Consider the following 26,296-nt stretch of genomic DNA (forward strand, 5'->3'; position numbering starts at 1 on the left):
CGAGGGCGGTTGGTGGGGACACGGAGGCAAACACAGACCCTGGGGGTGGGAAGGAGGAGGTCGGGGAGGTCAATGTGGATGGGGGGTGGGGTTCTTGGGGAGGTAGGGAACATGCATATTCACCTGGACATCCTGTAAAGAAAACGGTTCTGGCTGGTACGTGACGTTGGGGAGGTGAAAGGTGATGCCGGGGTGGGGATCAACAGTGATGGGGGGAAAGGACATGGGTGAATGGGGGAGGGGAAAGGACGGGAGGAGCCGAAAACATACTTCACCAGTACCATGATTCTAAAATTGAAAGTGAGTGGAGCCTTGTGTTGGGTGGGAACAGGTGCTGCATGGGAGTGTGATCAGTGGGTGGGCAGACATGCAGGTCAGCTCAGCTGGACAACTGAAAGAGAACACCATCAGGTAGCATTGAAAATGCTCAAGACATTGAGATGAGTGTGATACAGGAAGGATGTGTGCTTGGGAGAGTGCTTGCATGGGGCACACGCTTCTCCCTCCAGAATCACGCGTGGGCTGGCTGTGTGCAGCTGAACTGCTAGTGGGAGGGGTGGGGGAATGCAGGGGGAGGACTCACGAAGTCTGTAAATTAAACTTAAAGACACCATTACACTTTATTCAGTGAAAGTGGATATATTTTCAGATTATAAAGTGACAAAACGTGTTCACTCGTGCAACCGCTTGTGATCAGAAACACTTAACTTTTCTAGGCTTACCACTTCTAGGTGCTGCCCTGACATCTGTAGTGGGGGTGAAGGCAGCCTTGAGGGGGTCATCCGACCTGACTGTCTGCCCCTCTTCTGTGGCTATGTACGTGGCCGTGTATCCCTGGAGAGGGAGCATGCGGTATCTGCTGGCACTGTTGAGGCCTTCCATGCTCGGTGGGCACCGCGGCGACTGGGGTGTTTTACTGACCCTCTTAATCACATTTTGGTTTGATGTTCATAAGTTTCCTTTAAATTTTGTCTTAGCTTTTACAGTTTCTCTTTAAGGGGCTGCTTTTTACTTTGTCCCTGATTTTGTTAATTTAGTTTAATTGTTTGGCTGTAAAGAGTTACAACTAGGCAGATAAACAAGGCTAAGGAATGTGTTTATTTTTCCCAAAGGTTACTGACAATATTGGCAGCATGAAAGTTTTTATTATGGGAAAGGTACAGTTCCAAAGAAATATGGAACAATGGAATTTACATATTATAGAGACAGAAACATAGGGCAGAATGTTCACCTTGGCAGGCAGTCAGACGCACGCCTGACCTGGTTGAGCGTGAAACGATGCATGTTGACGTCGAGCGAACGTCCCGATGTCAATGTGCAGTCGTGCATTAGTTTGGTCGGCAGGCGTGTGCGGGAATCGGCAGTGCACCCGCCGACAATTAAAAGATCTATTAGGCCATTAAAGTATCAATTAACTTATATTTTCTTGCTGCCCATCCAACCTTATAGTTGGCGGGCAGGCAAATAGGCCAAACGGCTTTTGCACTTTTTTTGGAAACCTCATGCACGGTGAGGATGAGTTTTTCAACGTCAAACAAAAATGAAGTAAATTTTTAAAAATTTCATTTATAACATGTCACATGAGGGGACAGACCTGTTTAATAACATTTTTCAAATTTTTTTTTGTTGACAACTCATCTCCCTGAGGCAGTACTGTGCCTCAGGGAGATTTTCAAGTGCGCGCTCGCCCTCCTCTCATCCCCCCCGCACAGGCAGCGCTGAGCGTTGCCGCTCATGTTTCATGCTGGGTAGGCCTTAATTGGCCTGCCAGCATGAAATTGCAGTCCGGCCCCGATCGTGGGCGGCAGTTGGCTTCCTAACCGGCCCTGCCGAGCCTGCCCAACAAGGGCAAAATTCTGCCCATAAATAAAAGGCTATGCTGGGGGGCCATATGAGATCTAACAGGAGTGTGTGAAACAGCCTTGAAGAAGACTCCAGCCATTTGTGTACAAGTCTGTTGTATCCAGTAACTAAAGTTGGAAAAAGCCATTTGGAATTCCACTGTCAAGTGGGTACTGTGTTAACATGCTTGTTTTTTTAAAATCTAAAATATATTTTGGACTGTTGCCTTAAAGGGGGAATGTAACTGGGAGTCAGGTTTATTGGGAATTTTAGGGTTTGTTATAGTAGTAAGTAGTTGTAGTCTTATGTATGTGCTTGAAATCTTTTATTTTGTTAATAAATATTTTAATTCAATTTTTAAAATCTCTAAAGGTCTTGGTGGACTTATTACTTCTGAATTTAGTGTACCCAACTTCTCGTAATAAATACAAATTGCAAAACCATTGTGATAGCGTGCTAAGTTCCCCTTGTGGATTTGGTCTGCCTGGCACACATCATAACACCCTCTTCGGCCTGTGGAGCTGGAGCTGCTGAGGTCACAGGAAGAGGGGATTTGGATGGGCCAGACACTCCTGGAGTCACCTGGATCGATGGCCTTATGGAGTACCTAAGTTGGTCCTCTTCCCCATGGGTGTCCAAGGGCCCCTGGGTAACTCCTTGAGGAGAAGGGGTAGCTGGAATAAGATCGAGCCACCCCGCACCCCTCTCACGTACACACTGTTGGAGGCCAACTATAGCGTCAGCGATGGAGTTGAGCCTGTGCAGCATTGCAGGAGTAACGTCCTGGACCAAGGCCTCCACGGCAGCTGCCATCCTACCAGTGTTGACCTTGGTGTGTTTGCATGCTGGCGCTATCATCTCAGCCTGAAGGCAGACGGATTTCTCCATTGTGCCTTTCAATCTGAGGAGTGCAGCGGACATCCCTTCCTAAAGTTCTCGAACTTGCCTTTGCAGCTCCAGCAACTGTGACATGACTAGAGTCCAGAGGCTCATCATCTGACTCCGATTCAGCAAATTTCTGGCCTCCAGCAGCTCTGAGTGCTGGACACCTGGGAAGTCCCTATCGCTGCCTGCTGTGGATCAGACAGTGCGGTGTGCTCATCAGATTGTGATCCCGAGGCTACTGTAAAGCTAGGTCCTACTGAGGTGTGTGTGTCTCTGCACTGGAGGGTGAGGGTGTGTGCTGTGATCGGACTTCAAGGAGGGTGCCTCCAGATTCCTGAGGTTTCTTCAGGACTTGATTGGAGGCCCTGGGTTGTGAACTCTGTCAGCTGTTTCCCAGACGTGCCTGCGGAAGCAAGGAGAGAGAATTAATGCATGGCAGTGGCCTGTGAAACAGGATACATCAGTCACAGAATGTTTGCTTGATGGATGCTGCATTGCTGGCACCTCACTTAGGCACCACCGACCTCACCATCAGCACAGGAACAGCCGAGATCGTTGCCGACCAGCTGGGTGGTCCTGTTTTCACAGCCGCGAGGATCTGGATTTCAGGCATTCCTCCACCGGTCTGCGATCTCTCCCTCTTGTTGTTTAGCAGCTTGTCCTCTATGAATAGAGGTGGAGAGTGTGTAAGCAGGATGCCTGCTAGGCCAGATGATAAATGTCCCTGGCATGTGTGGGCAGTGAGTGGTCCCATGGACTGGATGAGGACAATGAAGGTCTGTGTGAGAGAGTGAATGGTGATGTCCCTTGAACCGGCAGCGAGTGAGGGCCCTGCGGATGTTCGATGGGTTTGCGAGTGAGAGAGTTGACAGTGATGAGAAGAGTGACTTACCCTGGCAGAACAGAGTTCATTCATTCATCCTCTTGCAGCACTGGGTGGCTGTCCTCCTTTGAATGGCGTTGGCACTGACTACCACTGCCAACCAAGAAGGATTATTGAGGTTGCTGCCCATTCTGCGGCTAGAGCGGGAGTAGAGGACATCATGGTGAGCCTCCACTGCATTCAAAAGGCGCTTGAGGGATGCATCATTGAACCTGGGGGCTGCAGTCTTTTTGCCTTTCAGGGACATGTCTGCTTTGCAGCAGTCGTGGGCTGGAAGCACTGAGATGTGCGCACAGCTGGATTTTAAATACGGTGCCTGGCGTGACGAAGAGGCAAGGTGATGGTGTGATGGATGAATGAAGAGCCCGCCCGCCATGGAAATGGCGTGTTTCCTGGTAATGCATAATTAATGCGGCGCATTTGGGACGATATGGCGCGAAAAGCCGCCATTGTGGCTGGCGGGTAAAATGTCATTTTACCTGCCTGCTATCGCACTTATTGCAAATCTGGGACGATTCCGTCCCAAGTCTGTCTTTTGTGGTCTTGTTCCTGGATTCAATAAGGCCATTTCTCCTCAAGTAACATCTTGCAGATTAAAATCAGTTTACTGTGAAGTACTGGCATTCTCAATGGCGCATTACTTTTCCCAAGTATTCTTTTATCAAAGACATTATACAAAAACAAATGCACACTTTTTAACTTTTCTGATGTCAGATTTTGATAACACTAATTTTTAGTGTTCTGTCAGTTTGAAGTAACATTCAAGTATTTTACCTTAACCATTTTTAAATAGCCCAGTTTGAATTTCTGTTTGCTGAGTGAGACACATTTCATGCAGCCTGGGTACAGGAAAGCAGCTGTTCGTGAGGAACTGTTCTTAATAAATTAAATTACATTAAAAGAAAGTCTCAGTTCAAGCAGTTGTATCTATCCATAATCACACTATATGCGATTAGAGGCCTCTGTCAGCTTTAAAGCAATAAGCAAAAGGTTTGAACTCAGCAGCTTAGTATGACAAGAATCATGTATTTTAATTAGGTTTTAGCTTATTAACTGCTTTGATCTATTAACCATATCTGTGGGATAGAACACTTATAATTTAAAAATAGATCCTTTCTTGACATCCTGCTAGGAATTACTACTGACATTTGCTCTTAATTTCCTTAGTATCCATGGAAATAGGTTAGTATGTTTATGTGAATTGTCTACAACATTTTGTATTATTAAGAGGATTTAGCATTGTTTGTACAACAGCAATCTGTGTATAAAGATGATGTATCGTTTGTTCACAACGTAATGCAACTTCTTGGGACCTAAGGAAAATGAGATTTGTCTCATTTACATGCCTCTAGATAGATGACATGACACCAGGTGACCGTTACCCTTAGCCAATGAAAATGGTTAATTTGGGAGTTAATTTTCCCTAATAAGGGAATCAGAACGAGTCAGAATTAAGAATAAAAGTTGAAAACCCAGTCTTCCTTGGCACAGTTCTGCCATTGCTTCTGTGGTGTAATTCTGTGACACAGTTCAAAGTCACCTCAGAAACACAAGGAGAATGACTTTTCTTGTGCCATCAGCACTCAAGAAACCTAGGCCTTGAAGGATAAGAAACCTCCATGCTGTCTTCACTGCTTTTTGTTAAGTATATATAACATCTTGCTTAATAAATTTTACTTCATTCATACCTTGTTAGGCCGGGCACAACCGAGGACCCCATTGCTATAAATTAGGAATTCGGAACCTAAATATTTTAATTAAAAAGGTTTTATACCTCAAACCCCTCAAAACTTACACTGCTGTCTAATTTTGCTGGGAGCATGAATGATTTGTATCATTGTGTAACGTCATTCATATCGAATAAAATAACACAACGTTTGTCAGTAAGTTTTAGTTACCTCATTTATTACCTTTTTCAAACCAGGGAATTTATAACCAAGGTGGGATATTAATGCAAAATGTCACATTTTGCATAAATTGTCAAAGGCACATTTCAAGTAATGGTTCAAATCAAATTTCATATTTACCTATACAGTCAGAACAAACAAAACCCAGAAAGAAAAATGAACATTACACATCTATTCCCTTCATTTAAAATTACAATTACATTCAAATCATGACAAGCCAAAAAGAGTTATGACTTTGTTGTATGAATATTTCAGTTAGCAATCCAAGTGATTGTATAAATATAGAGTACTTATATTATCAACAAAAATTATGGACCATGTTCTTTTACAAATCTACTTTTCCATACAGTTTGGAATGTGTCAATGAACTGCCGTCAAAGTAGACCAGCATTTACATTACGTAATCAAACCGAATGAGAGTTTGAAAGCAAGTTCTACAGCAATCTCCGTCACAGAATCATGGAAACACACATAACACTCTTGAGGATGAGGATCTGCAAAAAGTCTTCTGCAATGGAATGAACAAAATCATTTTACTAAAAATGTGGCTCAGTCCTTTTGATAAGTTTGAAAGTCAAAATTTTACTCAAGTACTACAAAGTTTATACAGTTCAATAGTCACATATTCAGTATCTTCTTCATTTGCTTACAAACTATGACGACAAATTATATATAAACTCATGATAACACAAATTGCATCATATAAATGCGCAACAGTGTGCTGTTATATCGGACACAGCTTGAAACATCTATAGTGGCAAGGCTAATTAGGGAAGTTTTTAAATTAATCTTGTTTAACCCACTGACAGTAGTACAATGAGTAAATCAGGGTGTGGACTGCCTTTATTTTTTTGAAATTTGCCAGCAGATTCCCATCACTAGGACCACAGCAAAGAAAGAAAATTGGATGAATTTTGTAATATTCTATTATACTCTTTCTGGGCAAAAGTTACTTTACTGACCATATAAGGCAGGTTATATGGCTACATATGATCATTAATTTGTTTATTATATATATTAAGGCAAACAAAATTTTAAACTTTGTTGGATCTCTTCTGGCCTTGCCTGCTGACCCCAGCAGGGTTTTCCTGGCAGAAAGCCAGTACTACTTCCCTGCTTAGTCTCAGATTCAAATGATCGATCTTACCTGCTATTCATAATACCAACAAGGTAGCTAAACAGAAATCAAGAGTCAGAACACTAGTCAGCTCCAATCCAGAAGTACTGAGGCAGATTGTAACTAATCTACCACCATCCCAGCTGAGGTCAGTTAACTCAGCAAAGATCTGGGATTGAATCTGGGATTTGCATATGTTAGATCAGTGACAGCTATTTGCTGAGCCAATATATGAAGAATTTATTTTCTGAACACAAGTTTTATCCACAATGCTTTCATGGTTTCCTTTTAATCACTGACAAAACATTTTTTTCAGCTGCTAACTTAAAGTAATCAAGAGAATTGACAAATTCAAATTAAATACATAATCTATTTAAAATTGATGATTATGATCACAATTCTCATGCTGAATTACAATCTAAGCTAGACTGCTGTCTGGAAGTGCTGAGTGGAGGCCAAATTTTCCCCACTGGAAGATAATGTAAGTTGGAGGGCTGGTCAATCACTTTTGTGCAGTTCCCAATGACTGATATTGGAACGGACCCAGGAACAGTTCTAGGCTGTTCTTTCAGTGAAGAAAAGTGAATGGTGACTTTAGGGAGTAAAAATAGGGGAGACAAATTAAAGCATATTATAAGGAGGGAAAAAGACATCTTAAGCCAAATACTAAAGCAAAAATACTGCGGATGCTGAAAATCTGAAATAAAAACAGTGTTGGAAATACTCGGCAGGTCAGACAGCATCAGTGGAGAGAGAGAAAAAAAAGTTAACATTTCAGGTTGATGAACTTTCATCAGAAGATCTCAAGTCCCCATTTTTCAGGTGTAATTTAAACTTTAACAATGTTCCAAAAGGCCTTTGATAAGATAGCATGCAGAAGGCTCATGACAAAGATTAGGGCTTGCAGAGGGGAAAAATTAGCTGAATGGATAGAAAACTGGCTACAAATTAGAAAGTAGAGGTAAAGGGTAGTTATTCAGATTGGAGAAAGGTAGACAGTGATATTCCACAAGGATCAATGTTGGGATGACATTAATTCATAACTTACATTAATGATTTGGACTTGAACAGGTTTCACAATAACAAATTTGCAAGTGATACCAAACTGGGGAGTGTAGCGAACACTTGAGGAACAATGCAGCATATCACAAGAAGATATTAGAAGGCGTGCAGACTGAGTAGTTAAGCAACAAATAAACTTTAACATATATAAATGTGAGGTGATGTTTTTATCTGTTCCAACACAGGTTTCCAACGACCTTCATGCACCTGTCACCTGGGTGCAGCATCTTGATTATGGACTCCCAGTTCACAGCCCTGTCCCCAGCTGTGTCTCATTGGCTGCAAAGTTGAAAGAAGGCTGTAGTGGCAAGATGGTCCCAGTCATCACATGCAGGCTTCTACCTGGGTTCATTGGAAAGTCCTGTAGTGATATAGGATTGGCGACAGGGACAGGACTGTGAACCTAGGAGTCCCTAGTCAAGATACTGCACACAGGCGATAGATGCATGAAGGTCATTAGACACCTCTGGTGCGACAGAGGTGTCTTTGGGCAGCAGCAGCATCTGTGACTGAGCAGTCCTTTTCAGGATACCCTCTGCTCATCCCAAATGGGAAGTGGGTTAGAAAAGGTGCCCTAAAAATAGGATGTCCCACTTTCTATTGGCTGGGAAACTACACCCTGCAGGATGACCATCTTTGTAGTCAAAGAAAGAAAATTCTAAATTTGGAATCTTAGAACACTTATAGGTAATCTCAAGAGTGACCTTCAGGAAAGAAGAATTGCAATTGCAACATGTGAGCTGTCAAGACTCCAAATTGACATCGCTGCCGTCAGTGAGACCCACCTTCCTAGGGTGGGGCAGCTGAAGGAAGAAGCAGTGGGACACATCTTCTACCAGAAAGGAAAATCTGACAACGACCCTAGTGTCAATGGAGTTGGTTTTGCCATCTGGAATAGGATCTTGGATGCACTGCTAGAACTCTCCTATTGTACAAATGACATTTCACCTACAGCTCAGCCATAATTAATATGCCACCGTCATTAGCACTTATGCTTCGACCCTCGACTTCAATGATGATGTTCAGGAAAAGTTCTATTCTGACCTCGATAAAGTTCTTTCCGTCATCTGAAAAGAAAAAAAAAAATCCTTCTGGGGGGCTTCAATGCCAGGGTTGGCTCTGACTCCAATGTCTGCAGCTGAACCATTGGGAAAAACGTGGTGGGAAAAGCCAATGCAAATTGCGACATTCTGTTGACAAAGCATAGCCCCATTATAACTAAGACCCTCTCCTGCCAGAAGCACAAATACAAAATCATATGGAGGCATCCTAGATCAAATATTGGCACCTCCTGGATTATGTTATTGTTTGACTCATAGATCTAAGTGATGTCTATATCACTCGATCCATGAGGGGACTGGTGCTTGCTGGGTCCATCGGTGTTGAACATTCACCTAGCATCAAGACATTGCAAGGCCCAAAAGTCAAGAGAAGAAGGAAATCAACATCACAGCTCTAAAACAGGCTGACCAAAGAAAGCAATTCCAAGTGCAGCTCACAACTGATCTGAAAAATCTTCACACATCCAACACAATTCCAGAACAGTGGGATCAAAAAAATCAGCTGGACCAGACTCCTGTGCTCAGACCATAGGCTTTGAGCGTTATCACCAGGATGATTAGACAAAAACGTGCCCACATATGTTATGACGTGGCAGATGATGTGTGCCAGGCGGACCATATCCACAAGGGAAACTTGGTTGCGCTATCACAATGGTTTTACAATTTGTATTTATTTTAAGATGATGTGTGCACTAAATTCAGAAGTAATGAGTCCGCCAAGACCTTTAGAGATTTTAAAAATTAAATTATTAATCAAATAAAAAATTTCAAGCACATACATAAGACTTCAACTACTTACTACTATAACAAATCCTAAAATTCCTACTTGACCTGACTTCCAGTTACACACCTCCTTTAAAGCAATAGTTCAAAATAGATTTTAGATTTAGAAAATCAGCAAGTTAACACAGTACCCACTTAACAGTGGAATTCACAATGGTCTTTCTCCAACTTCAGTTACTGGATACAACCGACTTATGCACAAATGGCTGGAGGCTGTTTCACATACGGCTGTTAGATCTTACATGGCCCTCTCCTAACATAGCCTTTCATTTTCCTTCATACATGTTTCTGTCTCTTTAATGTGTAAATTCTATTGTTCCATATGTCTTTGAAACTGTATCTTCTTCAAGATTTAAAAACTTTCATGTTGCCAATATTGTCAATAACCTTTGGCAAAAAATAAACACACTACTTAGCCTTGCTTATCTGGTGAGTTCTAAAAAGACTAAAATCCCTTTGAAATCCAATCAATCCCTTCATTTATCTAAAAAAAATGCAAATTCCCTTCATACCTTACATGCTAAGGTAACATTCATGTTTACTCATTAGCATTTCAAGCACATTTCTCCACCTAGCTTCCTTTGATGATTTTAAACTTACAGACTACTTGACTCCAAATGTAATTAAATTACAGACAGAACCACCTAAACTTACACCCATAAACCTATTTTACAATAACCAGAAAAATACTATGAAAATTATTATACTTGCATCACACATATGTAACCTCCTGGAAGAAGAATGATCAGCCTTCATTGCGTGGCAAAACAGCCGAAGGTCGCAAGACATGGCGGCAGCATTTCAACAACAGAAGGGTGATGCCCAAAGTCAAAGCCGGAAGTTAAAGGGCACGAGGTGGGAAGAGAAAGCCGAGATTCAACAATATGCTGATCATCGTGACATGGTAAGATTTTTTTGAAGCCATCAGGGCCATTTATAGACTGTGGACAAATGACCACAATACTCTTCATTCACAGGATGGTGTTTCTCCTCTTAAAGATGACAATACCATCCATCAATGCTGGAAAGAACACTTTAAGCACCTCAACTGTGAACCCACAGCGGCAGCTGTCACTCTCCAGGCTATCCCCTAATATCCTATGGTAGAATCCATGAGTGAACCATCATCAATAGGAGAGCTGCAACAATCAAACAGATGAAAAAAAACAAAGCCTGCAGTCCTGATGTATTCCACTGAGGTCTTCAACTCAAATCAACACTCCATGCACTCATTCCACAGATTTGGGAGGAAAAAGAACATCCCCCCAACTTCATCAATTGTAACTATCTTCCAGAGGGAGATGAATAGTGCTGGCCCTGGAGAGGGTCCAGAGCAGGTTCACGAGAATGATCTCAGGAATGAAAGGCTTAACATATGAGGAACGTTTGAGGACTCTGGGTCTATATTCGATGGAGTTTAGAAGGATGAGGGGGGATCTGATTGAAACTTACAGAATACTGAAAGGCCTGGATAGAGTGGACGTGGGGAAGATGTTTCCATTAGTAGGAGAGACTAGGACCCGAGGGCACAGCCACAGAGCAAAGGGAAGACCTTTTAGAACAGAGATGAGGAGAAACTTCTTTAGCCAGAGAGTGGTGAATCTATGGAATTCATTGCCACAGAAGGCTGTGGAGGCCAGGTCATTGAGTGTATTTAAGACAGAGATAGATAGGTTCTTGATTGGTAAGGGGATCAAAGGTTACGGGAAGAAGGCGGGAGAATGGGGTTGAGAAACTTATCAGCCATGATTGAATGGCGGAGCAGACTCGATGGGCCGAATGGCCTAATTTCTGCTCCTATGTCTTATGCTGTGGGAAGTATTGAGGTACTTCCCTCTAGTCCATGGCGGAAAAAGTCTTGACACACATTCTCCTGACTCATCTACTTTCTGTGGCTGAGGAAATCCTCACAGAGGCAGAGTGTGGCTTTAGACCTTCCAGACGAACTTCTCACATGGGCTTTATTGCCAGACAAATCAAAGAAAAATATCGAGAGCAACACCAGGAATTCTTCATTGCATTCATCGACCTGACCAAAGAATTTGACTCAGTAAATAGTGAGGTTCTGTGGATTGTGCTTCAAAGTTTTGGATCTCCAACATAATCCTGCAATTACTTCATCATCATATGCCTGCAACAGTCTTGAGTCGGACATCTGAAACTGATGCCTTCAAAATCTGGACTGGGGGCAAGCAAGGCTGTGTGATAACCCCCAGTACTATTTACAATCTACCTGACAGTGGCTAGTCACCTCATTAAAGATCAACTGTCCTCTGGTGTCAGTATTATATACCATCTAGGTGGTCTAGATGGAAATCTTTTACCTCTGTCACCACCATGCCAAAATTAAACCGACCTCCATAGACATACAGGATCTACAGTTTGCAGATGTCTGCAATGTTGTTGCCCACTCTGCATTGGATTTCCAAACCACTCTCAATCCTTTCAATTCTGTATATAAGAAACTCAGTCTGTCCTTGAATGTTGGCAAAACAAAGCTAATATCAACGCACACCTGGTCATCCAAATATTCCATCTCCCATATATGTTGAAGGAGAGTGTCACAACTCACTGGGGATAGCGCTGCAATATTAAGTCCCACTGCTCCGCGAGCAGTGACAAATGTTGAAAGTTTGATCAACCCATCTAACTGTTTAATTCAGGTTAACAGAATACCAGGTTTGTAAACTTAATAGGTAACTAACTGTTTATTGAACAAATTGTCTTTAACCAGTGGCAAAAGAAATATGAACTGCTAATTTCTAACTCTACTACCTAAACTCTACCCCTTCCTAAATCCCTATGCATACACATACAAGACACAAAAACACAGGGCAGAATTTTGCCCTTGGTGGTGGGCGTGCGGGCCCCACTGGCTCGGCAGCGGGCGGACAGCCGACCCCCACCGCCAAAACGGGGCCCGCTGCCATTTTGAGTGGGCAGGCAAATTAAGGCCCGCCCAGCAGCCTGCCCGACAGGAGGCGCTATGTGCTTCCTGTGTGCGGGGGGGGGGTGGAGAGAATCCCCAGCTATAAACGTGAAAGAGCGCACTGCTCCCTGAGACTAAGTGCTGTCTCAGGGAGATTAGTGAGTGTAAAAAACTTTAAAAAATAGAAAAATAAACATATTATTAACATGGCCCCCTCATGTGACAATGTCACACCAGATGGGACATGTTAATAAATATCACATTACATTTACTACAGTTTTTAAAAAGGAACATGAAACCTCATCTCGCCGGTGGATAAGGTTTCATGTATTATCAGAAGCCCCTGGGGCTCCTGGCCTGCCCGCCAGCCTTAAGGTTGGACGGGCAGGGCCTTTTAATTACCCTGTCAATGGCCTCAATTGGCCAATGACAGGTCGGTGGGTGGACAGCTGACTTCGCTGTCCGCCCGCCTTCCTGAAAGTTTAAGGGGACCGGGATGACGTCGGGGGGTTCCTCCCAACGTCATCCCGCGTCATTTTCCCATCGGTGAGTGGGCCCCGCCCCCAAATCGCCGACGGGAAAATTCTGGCCACAGATTTTAAGGGCGGGATAAAACAGTTCAATAGCACTAATTCCGGCATATAGGATTCGATGGGTTGATTTTGATCGATGTCTTCCAGATTCCTTTCAGTTCTTTGTTGATGACACGAGATGGGCTTCCCAGCACTTTCAGTCTTTAGCTCACTGGTTGAGCACTTGCTTTTTAATGTCTCTAACTGTGATTTTCTCCTTTGCTTCTTGACAGAGGTTTTTCAGAGAGAGAACAGGTTATAGAGGTATGAGGGAAAAAAAAACAGCTAGCTATTATTGTAGAATTACTGGAATCTTACACACACAGTAAAAAGAGGTTTTAGGTCTTTTCTCTTTTCAGGCTAGGAGCTTTTTTCTGCTGCACTGCTCTCACACAAACCCTGGTCACCTGGTTAGGAGCCAATTAAGATGTTGTTGCCAGGCAGTTCCCCATTAGGCCGGACTCCTCCTCGGCACCATCCTGTCTTTCATGGCATACTCTGTCCTTGGACAGCAACAGTGTATATATCACTCACACTGTTCCAGTAGACATGTCTTTCAAACTGCAGCCATTGTAATCTTAATCCACAGTCCATAGAAATAAAATGATATGTTCTTACAAGAGGCTCTGGAATATGTTGAGCACTTCCCATACCTTAGCAGCCACCTTTCTCAAAAGGCCACCATTTATAAGGAGATCCAACACTGGATAGGCTGTGCTAGTATAGTCTTCTGCAAACCACAGCAGCAAGTGTTCGACCACGAAAATCTCCACAAGTTAACAAAAGTCCTAGCGTACAGTGCAATTGTCGTCATCACACTCCTGTGCCGCAGTGAGACTTGGACTATGTATAAGCGACACATGAGAACACCAGAGAAATTCCGTCAGCAATGCCTCAGCCACATCCTTTGGATTCAATGGGAGGATCATCAAACAATGATGAGATAAAGCGGAAGAACAAAGCAAAGAAAAGAAAGCAAATCCTGCACTCTGGATCCTGCTACCACATGGGATGTCCTGTCCCATGTGCCTGAAGAACTGCCTGCTGAGTCACATGAAGATGGCAGAAACTCACGACTCTTGGGTAGACTTCATTCTCGAATCAAGGGACAGCTGCCACCACCAACGACAATGATTTTATTCCTCCTAACAATGTACATCATATACACACTAAAATGTTTTAAAAATTGAGCAAGGCAGAAGAGCAAAGGGACCTAGGGATACAGGTGAATAAATTATCAAAAGTAGAATCACAGGTCACAGCTCAGTAAAACAATTAAAATGCTAACAGCACTCAGATCTTTTTCAAAGGCCGTAGAATCCAAAAGTAGTAAAAGTAACACTAACTTTGCATAGGGTGCTGGTCAGAGAGTTCTGAAGTGTACTGTGCGCAATTCCAGCTTCCAAACTATATAAAGGATACTGGAGAAGGAGCAAAAAGGACTTAAAAGAATGGCACAGAACTGTGAGATTACAGTGAACAGGAACGACTGAAAAGATTGTTTTCTTTCAAAAAAAAAGATTTACATGTGACCTGATAAAGGGCTTTAAAATTATGAATTGGTTGGACAGCATTGATGTGGAGAAAATGTTTCCATGTGTGAGAGAAGTCAAAACCAGGGGCCATTAATATCAATAGGGAAATAAGGACTAATTTCTTTACTCAAGAGTTGTTAGAATGTGGAACTCACTAACACAGGAAATGATTATGGCAAATAGCTTAGGTACTTTCGAAAACAAAAACTAGATGAGTAATGAGAGAAAAGAGAATAGAAAGATTTGCCGAAAGGCTGAGATGCGGCAGATGGAATGGGGGCAGGAGAACACTCATGTGGAGCATAAACACAAGGGCTAGTGGTGCTGAAAAGCCTCTTTCTGTGCTATATATTCTGAACAAAATTTCAGGAACCTTTAAAGTTCAGTTAGTTATCATGCATGTCACCACTAAAACTGAGAGATGAACAATTGGGCAGCGAAAAGAACAAACTGAGAAATTAGAACTCCAAATATGATAGCTATTGATCAAGGTCATGCTAACTCACCCAACAACCCAGTAGGACATGGTAGGTGGAGGCTTCTTTTGATCAGTCCAGTTTTCAGGACTACACTGGAATAAGACACCATGTTCCTTCACTGGACCAAGTCCTGAGCTACTTTTCCTGAGATTCATTTGACTTGAAAGGCGTTTCCTTTCCTATTAAAATATATTTATAAAAAATCATAGTGGTTATCTATCAGGTTTTACTCTGTAAATTACAATGTACATCTTCAAATGCTAAAAGGTTTTTAAAAATTAATTTAGTCTCTTCACAATGCGTTCCAAGACTGAAATGGTGACAATGGACTTATCAAAGGGTAGCACAGATGTTATAGCTTAGTGCACAGATGATTGGAAGTCATCTTGATGGATATATCAGAAACTTATGATGGAAAAAATAAAGCATGCATAGCAGGAAGCTGTAAACTATTTAATTCAGAAGTACACAGTTAAAATGCTGGTATTGGCCATCACTCTCACTATTCTCCATACCAGGTGAGCTTAGCTGAATACTTTACAGACCATATGATAGATAATTTTCTATACCATAGCAGCAACTCATGTCTACCAGAGTAAATAAAGGAAGATTGCTAAAGTTGGTTGTTGCGATTTAATTAACAAATGGTCTCATTGAGTAAGACTGCCAACTTTGTTGAATTATGGGCAGTGTTGTGCCCTGGACCAGCATCCAATACAACTGAATTGAATTGATTTATCATTTTGGAAATTCACAGCCAAGAAAATGATAATACATCCACCCTATCTATTTGGGCTGGATTCAAACTCAAGCTAAATGAAATAATTGTGTGCTAGATCACTCAGCTGCATCGTTCAGTAGTTTGAATCTTCCATGGAGTACGAATGCTACAAATATCAGCACAAACCCAATTACTATATACTTTAAGCAACCTCACCCGTTTGTCCAAGGTCTGTTGGAAGACTGACCGTATTGATAAGCAACAACGATGGAAGTTTTTGATTAACTGTGAGTGAACAGAACCACTGAGCTGTGCAACTTCTGTATGTGTGGGTGCTATGAATATTCCTTGTACTGTTTCTAAAGAAATGTAATAAAATAGAGTGTTTTCTGAGCCCGATGTCAACCTGAAAAACATGAGACAGTAGATTTTTAACAAGGTTTGATACAAATGTTCTTAGGTAGTTACTAAATAAGCAATATTAAATTTTCATTTGAGAAAATGCTTAATGTACAAATCATTGACGAGGTTGCCATTTATGTAGTTGTATGCCCGAACATTCATAATTACCCACATTCTTTAGAATTCCATCATGTAATTGAAGGGGATACTAGGGGTAATTCTACAAGCTCATACTGCTGGTGGGAATCTTGCACATTGATGAAGCTCATCACAAATATGGCCATATGCTGCTCATGACTTTCTGACCAAACGGTTGGAAAATAATGAACCACTCGTGCCCCTTGACTTCCAACATGTGCTGCTGGTAGGCCCTCCACTGTCTGTCCTGACTCAAAATAATCCTTGCTAAGTCTGCATTAGAGCACTTAATTTGGATCACTTCCCCCATGTTCATTAAGAACATTGTCCTCTCAAGTCTAACGCTGATTTTGTATCACCCAGATCCTCTTCACTTAGCTTCCATGCCAGATGATTTTAATTTTCTAAATTCCACTTACATTCTCTCTAAATTCTCTGTTTTAGTTTCCCCATGCAGTCTTCCTCCTACATTTTCTTTCTGCCACCCAGACCGGAGGACACCCATTTGGCCCAATCATTTTGCAAGGCCTCGCAGTTTTCAAGGTTTCACTCAACATTGCTACCATAGGTAACTTTAGGAAATCTCCTTTACTGCCTACATCTCCTCACACACTTCTAAACCCCATACAACTATGCCCCCAACTTTCAACATCATGCTAATTCTTAACTCTGTCTTCAGCTGCTCCACTTGTCATGATACTGTTACCAACGTTGACCTAATCAACAATTTTCTTAACTCTGCTTTTGATCAGCTGATCCCCACCAAGTCACCAATGCTCTCCGACCTTCACTGTTGCTTCCTGGTATAATTACTCTCACAATTTTCTCACGTTTAAAGGTCAAATATTTGAGTGCGCCTGGTGCATGACTGACCTGTTATTTGCTGACAAAGGTGGCCTGACCATCTCATGAAGCACTGCACCTCGCTCCTTCCAGCAGATCCTTCAACTACTTCAGGATCATGCTGCAGGACAAGGACAAACCCAGGCTCTTATCAACAATAATAACACCTACTTCTTCCTTGCCTCAAAGTGTGAAGACCTATGGAATTTTTAATTTCTAAAAAAAATGCAACTGTTTGCATAGTTGTCATCCTCTCTTTCCGTATCAGCAATTTCGTCCAACTTCAATCCCCTCCCCAAGTACTCTCAGGCTGAATTAGATAATGTGAAATCCTGTTGTCATGTTTGACCTGGAGAGAGCTTCCAACTTTATTCATCACAATGTTAGTTTACTTTAATCTCCATAACTTGGAGGAAACACTGCCCACCTTGACCTGACTTCCATTACTGCCATCTATGGTCTTGTTGCAGATCATGGTTTCAACAGAAACTTGGTTTGTAGATGACAACTACTTGCTCCTCACTGTTGCCTCCTGCATGGCAATACTTTCCACTGCCATTCCCAACCAAACTGCTGAAATGGGCGACACTTCACCAAATTATGCCTTCACTTTCCCTCTCCTCCTTGAGATCTTCTCCTCCTTCAAGCGCCTTGTCTTATTCCACCTCCTTGTCACTATGTCAAAATCCTTATTCTCTCCTGCACCACCACCCGCTGCCCCCAGCTCCAGCCTGAATTTTTCACTTAGATATCCTTTCTCCTTTTCTCCCTCAGTCTCTACAACAGATGATTGTTCATCCTCATTGATTTCATTTCCATTTCAAATCCCCTGGTCCTCTTCCTATGATTTTATTGTCCTCCTGCCCTTCATTAATTTCTCCTTCCATGCCTATATTGAGGCCACAATCAGATCAGCCTTGATCTTTTCAGATGGTGAAGCAGGCTCAGAGGGCCACATGGCCAACTCCTGTTCCTAATTCATGGTTGCCCCCTCAACTTTGCCACCTCTTGTGGCTGCTCAACTCCTATTGTCCCTATCATAGATGAAGCCATCTCCAATGATATCCTTGTATCCCTCCCCCATTTCCGCCCAAGTCCGCCCCTGGAAAATCTCCCTTCAAACTCTGAACTACCTAACTTTTCACCTTCCATTTGCCATAATACTTCAGCTGTCAATTTACATCACCGCTCCCTCACCTGCACTCTTGATACTCTTGGTTCCCAGTAAACTCCTTACTCTCGCACACTGGCTCTCCAGTATGGCCCTCACTTTTATTCCCTCAAGTCCCAAGAGATTTCAACTGCATCTGGCTCACCAGTTCAGCCATCCATCGTCAGTTCTGGCTGGACTAAATCAGGTGCTGGTAGGCATTGTTCTGCTCACTAATTGTCTTCCGACTGTGCCAGCTCCATACCCTTGCCAACATTTCCATCCCTCACACTGGCCACTGTCTCAGCCTACTTGCAACTTTGGTGCCCTCTTCGATCCTGAGCTGATTTTCCAACCCCATATCATCTCCATCACGATGATTGCCCATTTCCACGTCGGTAACATCATCCTTCTCCATGGCAACTAACTGGGAAAGTGTCTCTTTTGATCTGATGCATAACTGTCTGGGACTGACTTGATGGAGCAGCTGGTCTTTTCCTGACAACTATTTCCACATGTTCTCCACTTTTGCCCGAGAATATCTGCTGCTGAAAGCCGCATTCGTGCCTGTGTCACCTCCAAAGTCCAGTATTCAAATGTTGTCCTGGCCAGTCCATCAACCTCTGTAAACTTCAGCTCATCAAAAACATTTGCTGCCTGTACCCTATCCCACAATAAGTCTCATACACCCTCACTCCTGTGTTCACCGAACTACTTTGACTCAGACCCCAACATCTCAAATTTAAAATTCCTATCCACATTCCCCGATTCCTTTGTAGTCTCACTCCACCCTATCACTGAAGTCTTCGTCAGCCCTACAACTCTCCAGGAACTCTGTGATCCGCTAAATTGTGCGACCCCACTCACTTTGTCCCAACATTTGTAGACATGCCTTCAGCCTTCCAGGCCATGAGTTTTGGTGCACTTTCTCTTAACCTCTTCCTCTGTTTTTAAGACTTCTTAAAAGCTCTCTCTTTAACAAAGCTTTTAGTCACCCCTCTTAATATCTTCATCTTGGATTTTTGACCGCTAAGAATCTGTGAAGCACCTTGGGATGTTTTCTCTATGTTAATGGGACCATATGAATTAAGTTGTTGTTGCTGAATCTCTGTCTACACTTTCATTACTTAAAAGCCTTTGCAACACCCTCTTTACTGGTCTGCATATGTACAGTTGCACTGATAACAATGGACAATCTGTCTAAACTACAGCCCACATTCTGCCCTACACTAAGTTCTGCTTGCCCTACCTCAACAATCTTTGTTGGTTCATTGCCTCCCAATGCACTAAATTCAAAAATCCTCAATCTCACTTACAAATTACTTCACGACCCAATTAACTTTACCTCTGCAACTATTTCTAACTCCACACCCTGGCCTATGCTCTTTGATCCTACAATGCTGGCATCCTGTGCATCACTACATCTTTCTTTGAGTGCCGAACTTCCAGTCCCCTTGGTCGTACTCTTTGAGAGTTTCTCTCTAAATCCTCCCTCTTTACTGCTTCTCTTTCCACATTTACGGGACGGCGATGGCATAGTGACTAGTAATCCAGAGACCCAGGGTAATGCTCTGGGGACCTGGGTTCAAATCCCGCCACGGCAGATGGTGGAATTTGAATTCAATAAAAACCTGGAATTAAAAGTCTAACGATGACCATGAAACCATTGTCAATTGTTGTAGAAACCCATCTGGTTCACTAATGTCCTTTAGGGAAGGGGATCTGCTGTCCTTACCTGGTCTGGCCTACATATGACTCCAGACCCACAGCAATGTGGTTGACTCTTAAATGCCCTCTGAACTAGGGGGCAACTAGGGTTTGGTAATAAATGCTGGCCTGGCTAGCGATGCCCACATCCCATGAACGAATTTTTAAAAAATTTAACCGCTGCAAAATCTTTCCTTTTGATTGCAGTTTTGACCATCTCTCCCAGACCTTCTCTGACTGCTTGGTATCCATTTCTCCTCTTCAAAGCATCATGGGATGTTTCTACTTTAACGTCAAATTTATGTACCATGTTTTAGGTCCAGAATTTTTTTTTTTTTAAGGTGTAGCACTACAAATGCATAAACTCATATGCTACATTTAAAACCTGGAAGATTAACACCTTTAATACTTGCATTGTGCATACACTATTTTTAATGCACAGGAGTAAAGTCCACTAGGGTAAGTACATATCATTAAGAATTTCATTGATACATCTCAAATCATAAAGAGTGCTCATAGCAGGTTCTTGTTCCAGAGAGTAAACAAAACAATGAACACCGAAAAGAGAAATTGAAACCAAGTCTGGAAATTAAAAGGAAACACCGCAGCAGGTTTTTACTTACGAAAACATAAAAGTGTACTAAAAATCTTAAATATACAATTTTAAACTTACTTCATCATACTGGACATTTCCTCAGTCTCCTGCTCAGAAAGGCTTTTTTTCATGCTTCCCAGATAAAATGGATTGGGAAAGTTTTGTTTCTTCTTGCTCTGAAATTGTATTTATTTTTTTAACAAATTCATTATAAGTAAATTTATTGAAAGGTGAACATTAAACAACTTTAATTTAACAGCTACCTTTATATGCAAAGTTTAATCAGATAAAAAAAAATTAGCTATGATTAGCATTGTTCTACATTTAAAAAAAATATAAATCCGAGAACTTAATATCCGAGTCAAAACTAACAATTTCCACTGTTAAGCATTATTATGACACAGCCGATGGTAAATGCTGAGCTATTCAAATCCCAGAGGGAAACATGAAATAACTTTTTGCAATTTGTATGTTTCAAGATGCAGGTTTTGAATTCAGCAGTAATAAGACCACCGAGTCCCAAGAGTTTTTTTTACAAAACTAAATTAAACATTTGTTAATTAAAAGATTGTAAGTACATACCTATGTCTACAAATTACTACAAGAATAACTGCTAAAAAAAAAATCCACTAATTAATCTGACTCTCAGTTACACCTCCACTAAGGCAACAGTAAAACTCAGATTTAAACAGACTCCTGGCAAAGCACACCCTGGACAGTTGAATTCAAAATGAGTTTCATCCAGCTCTGGGTCCTTGCAGGCAGCGGCTTGAGGCTTTAAGATCTTAGAATCCCTCCTCTTTTACCAACAGCCTTTTCTTCCTTTATACGTATTTTCCCCTTTGAATGCAAATTCTCACTGGGGGAGGATGTGTGGGAATGGGCTGGTTCCCGATCGGCGCCCTCAGTTGGGGGCGCGCCGCCATTTTACATGGGCAGGCCAATTAAGGCCCGCCCAGTGTGACATCCGCCAGGAAGTGCTATGTGCTCCCTGTACAGGCGGGCGGGGAGGAGGGATTCCCTGAGCCGGGAGTGGGCTCTATTGCGCATGCGCGCAAAAGAGTGCACAGATCTCCCTGAGGTAAAGTGCTGCCTTAGGGAGATTGGCTCAGATTTGAAACTTCAAATAAACATGAGAAAAAATTTCACTGCCATGTCCCCTCATGTGACACTGACACGAGTTGGGACATGTCCATAACTTTTATTTTGAAATATTCTGAGATTTTTAAATCACTCATGAAACCTCATCCCGCTCATGGATGAGGTTTCATGCTTTTTCAAAAGCCCGCCAGGGCTCCCAGCTTGCCCGCCAACCTTAAGGTTGGACGGGCAGGTTCATTAAAGATTTCAATTAGGTTTTTAATGGCCTTAGTAGGCCATTGACAGGTCGGCAGGCACGCAGCCAACTCAGCTGCGCGCCTGCCATCCTAGAAATCTAAATGACGCGGGGTGACGTTGGGACGCACGCCCAATGTCACCCCGTGTCATTTTATGCGTCGGCGAGTAGGCCCCGCCCCCCGCAAAGAAGATTCTACCCATTGTATCACTAAGTTTTTTCTCTAACAGTAAAACTCCTTTCACAGCACCAATTTTAGAAGTAAGCTTTGGAATAAATAAACCCATTGTTTAGCTTCTTCTGGATAGGTGTGATATTTCACCCATTGTTTTGAAAATACAATTTTCCCCCTTTTCACTTCATCTCGTAACTTCCCTATATTTACCCAATTACCATTTCAAACCTACTTCTCTTCTATACATCAAAGCCTCTAGACCAGCTGGCTTTAATCCAATTAAGATCACAATTAAGACACTAGAACTCTATTTTAAAATAATTTCCAATAACATTATTATATCTTCTTGACAGCATGGTGATGCTCAGCAGAACTAGAATCACTGCTGCTGTTACAAAAAACATTGCATGAGTCAGGCACCTTATCAGAGTAATTAGAATTTTTACTATTGCAAAGGTCTTTCAGATCTATGAAGAAAATTACCATGTCAGTGTTGAAACACAAACAATATGTGGCCCAATAACAGCATAGGGAATCTTAATGGAATGTCAACGGAGACAATTTTACAGCTCTAGGACTGGTCATATTACCATGCTGTGATTCATTGAAGGCCCCAAATATTTAATCAATAATCTATTTGGTTACTTTATTCTTCAGCCATTAGGGAGTGCAGTGGCCACTTGTAACAGTTCTTGCTCTCTAGGTTAGAGCATTGGAACTGAAACATATGGCAGTGAAGCTTATCTTGTCCTCTTAAGATTCCAACTTTTAGTCAATGTTCATTTCTATGAGAAATGATATGATTGGCATAAATGGAGGGAACAATTTATGTGCAAGCAGATAAACTATTTTCAACTTTTGTTAATGACGCAATAACTTCTTGGATATTAAGGGCTAAGGAAACTGTAGTTGTCACAGACTTAAGTGTTGAAAAAATAGTCTACTTCCCAGGGTGTTCGAGTTTATTCACATCCCAAAAACAAATGAAATTCCTAAATGAAAGTACTCATTGAAAGTTTCCATAAATTATGGTTTGGTAAATTATAGTCAGTCTTAATAATCTTCCTTTCTGCAATTGGGGTTAAATAGTGTTATGAACAATATGTGTGTGTGTTAAGAAAGGTAAAATGGATTAGTTTCATTTAGGTTTTGTTTATGAACCTTGGTGCCTGATAGTCTGGGTAGTCTTGTGACTGAAAGGTTTCAGGTCTTTTGATTTTGTTTGTATATATACATTTTAATGAGGTCTTACAACCCCTGAAGTTAAAGAGATGGGTTAAAAAGGGTTGAATGTTCAGTGATTAAAACTTTACTCTTGCCTAGTGACAGTGATCCAGAGACACAGGAAGGACAGGAGTTCAGAGAGGGAGAGTTCAATGTGTGTCAGAGAAATAAGACAGGAATTTGAAGCTCTCGGAGAAGAGAAAAAAACTGCAAGGCTGGTGGGACAGTAGTTAACTGGATAATCAGTTTGGGGACTCAGTAAAGTGATCAGTTTAGCAGAGGTGCTACTGGAAGACTGTGTTTAGGGAACTCATTTGTTTGCTCCTGAAATTGGTGCATCACAGCTAGAATTAACTGGAATTCAGTTGAAAATGAAGCAACTTGAAATAGGAACAGAAAAAGAAATGAAGCAGCTGGGGATAAAAAGACACAGAGAAAAGCAGAAGCTTGCACTGGAGATGAAAGAAAATGAAAAAACTTGAATTCGAAACAAAGTTTAAAGTGCGGTTTGTGTGTGTCTCGGGGGAGAGAGATGAGTTGGATGAGAAGCATCAAGTGAATGCTCAGGAATTCACCAGAAGAAAACCATGTGCATCTGTCAGTCCCAAGCAAGAAGCCTTTGTGTTAAGCTAGTGGTAACTCCTCACTGGTTGGTGCGTCTGTAAAAATATTGCTATTGTTGTGTTTGTATTGCGATCTTTCCAATCTTTTTGTCTGGTATAATATAGTTCCTTTTCCTTGCTTTAAGAAATATTTTATGCTTTGTATTAAAAGTTCATCAGCAGACTCCTGCGAATTTGTTCAGTAACTTACCTCCACAGTTCCTAAAAAAGTTATTTATCAAGCCAGGTTTCACTCTGGGATCTGACTTGTTCAGTATTAACAGCAGCTGGGATCATAACTTAGTGGCGGCTCACCCGGAATCAAAAATCCTTGAATTTAAGTGGGATCCGTGAATCCTTAAAGAAACGGGAGGTATTGGGCATAGGAACAGGAATTGCTGTGAAGTATATTATGCTGGTTGGGACTCAAAAATGGCTTTGATTGTTGCTAATACTTTTCTGAGAGTAGAAAATGTAACAGTGGATTATTTGAAACCCTTGACTATGGCTGCACTAACAGTTCGCAGATAAATTGAATGTAGAAATAAAAGCAGGAGGTAATAAGGGTGATATAATTAAAGAAATTACCCAGCATTTGAAATTAAAAGAAGAGAAACCTCAAATTGGTGTATCACAGCTAGAATTAGCTGGAATTCAGTTGCAAATGAAGCATCTTGAAATAGAAAAATGAAAAGAAATGAAGCAGCTGGAGATAAAAAGAGAGAAAAGCAGAAGCTTGGGCTTGAGAAGGATAAAAGAAATTAAAACAGCTTGAATTAGAAAAAAATTAGGAAAAGGAGAAAGTAAAAGCAAAGCTCGAATTAGAAAAAGAAACGTAAATGCGAAACCTTGAGCTTGAGTTTCAAAGACAGAACAAACTCAGACAGCATGAACTAGCTAGAGAAAAGCTGTGAATAAAGTTAGAAAGGAGAGATAGTGCTTCAGATGATGATTCTGATTCCACTGAGGATTTTGTTTTAACCAAGAGTCTTTGTTTAGTGCCTAAGTTTACAGAGGATGGAAAGATATTTCACCTCATTTGAAAAGATAGCAGTGGTGCTTAAGTGACCAAGGAGTGCTTGGACCTTAATGTTACAAAATGTCCTCACAGGTACAGCTATGAATATGTACACTAGTCTGCCAGAAGAGCAATTTAAAACAAAATTCATTCACAGGATGTGGGCTTTGCTGGCTGGGCCAGCATTTATTGCCCATCCCTAGTTGCCCTTGAGGAGGTGGTGGTGAGCTGCTTTCTTGAACCGCTGCAATCTGCAAACTATGAAGGGCAATGCTCAATGCATGCGAGCTTATCCCTGAAGCATATCAGTTGAAATTTCAGACTTCAAAGAAAAGACCGAATGAATCACTTGTAGAATTTGCTAGGGAAAAAGAAATGCTGTGAGACCGGCAGTTTTGATCACTGAAGTTAAGAGAAAATCTTTGAGAATGTGAGGAAAGTTATGATGAAAGAGTTCTGAAATAGCATTCCAGTAACCATGAAGACTTATTTAGATGAGCTTCAAGTATCAAAGATCTGAGAAACAGCTGTTTTGGCTGATACCTATGATATCTCACAGTATACAGACAGTTCCATGTGGGGAAATAGTCATATGGGAATCAAAAAGGAAATTGGAGGAATAGAAAATCTGGTGATGGAAGAGGTACTAGTTCTAGGGAACAGACAGAAGGACATCAAAATAATGATGGAGATAGATAGGCTAGAACCTAAAAAAGAGGTGAAAAGAAAATAGTATGCTTCCATTGCAATAAAACTGAACCTACTGAAGCTAATTGCTGGAAATTAATTGGGAGACACTTTGCAGTAATAGGGACAGCTAAAGACTTTAGGAAAAACTAACTTCGGGAAGGAGACAAGTGACAAAACAGTAGCCATAGTGCAAGTGCAAAGGGAAGGCTCAGAATTTACCAAGAGGTAGAGATAATTCCTCAGACTAGTCAAGTAAATTCGAAAAAACAAATTACGGAAGGGTTTAAAGATTTTGTTTATAGAGGAGGGGATATTCCCTTATTCTTCTAATCAAGGAGGTAAGCCAATAAAGATATTGAGACACACTGGAGCAAGTCAATCACTGATGCTGGCTGATGATACAATGTGTCTTCCAGAGGGGTTAATGAAGGATTAAAATATTAATTGAAGGTTTCCGCAGATATTATAAACTGGTTCCATTATATAGAGCTGGATTAAAGAGTAATTTAGTAAATGGAGAGGTTATAGTTGGAGTAGTGCTTAAAATGCCTATAGCAGGAATTCATTTTATTTTGGGGAATGACCTGGCTAGCTCAAAAATATGAGCTTCACCGAGGGTGTTGGAACAACCAGTGGAAGT

The 26,296-nt window shown here is 41.6% G+C and overlaps 1 protein-coding gene across 6 annotated transcripts in view; it reads right to left on the reverse strand.

Annotated features, from left to right (window-relative positions):
- Positions 1 to 5,490: 5,490 nt before the first annotated feature.
- The window catches only part of intu (inturned planar cell polarity protein), a 186,205-nt gene continuing 165,399 nt past the window's right edge, over positions 5,491 to 26,296 (reverse strand). For 4 of the 6 annotated variants that reach the window (XM_078539679.1, XM_078539689.1, XM_078539682.1 and 1 more), the window contains 4 exons: positions 20,690 to 20,787; positions 15,978 to 16,182; positions 15,083 to 15,234; positions 5,496 to 6,025 (listed from right to left, as the gene is read on the reverse strand). In XM_078539679.1, coding sequence (XP_078395805.1) covers positions 5,914 to 6,025; positions 15,083 to 15,234; positions 15,978 to 16,182; positions 20,690 to 20,787 — 567 coding nt within the window. In that variant the 3' untranslated portion in view covers positions 5,496 to 5,913. Of the gene's footprint in view, positions 6,026 to 15,082; positions 15,235 to 15,977; positions 16,183 to 17,189; positions 17,281 to 20,689; positions 20,788 to 26,296 lie in introns of those variants that run through there. The other 2 variants (XM_078539673.1, XR_013576316.1) reach the window with 2 other exon arrangements.

The sequence above is a fragment of the Cetorhinus maximus genome, chromosome 1 (assembly GCF_964194155.1).
Source record: "Cetorhinus maximus chromosome 1, sCetMax3.hap1.1, whole genome shotgun sequence".
NCBI classification, from domain to species: Eukaryota; Metazoa; Chordata; class Chondrichthyes; order Lamniformes; family Cetorhinidae; genus Cetorhinus; species Cetorhinus maximus.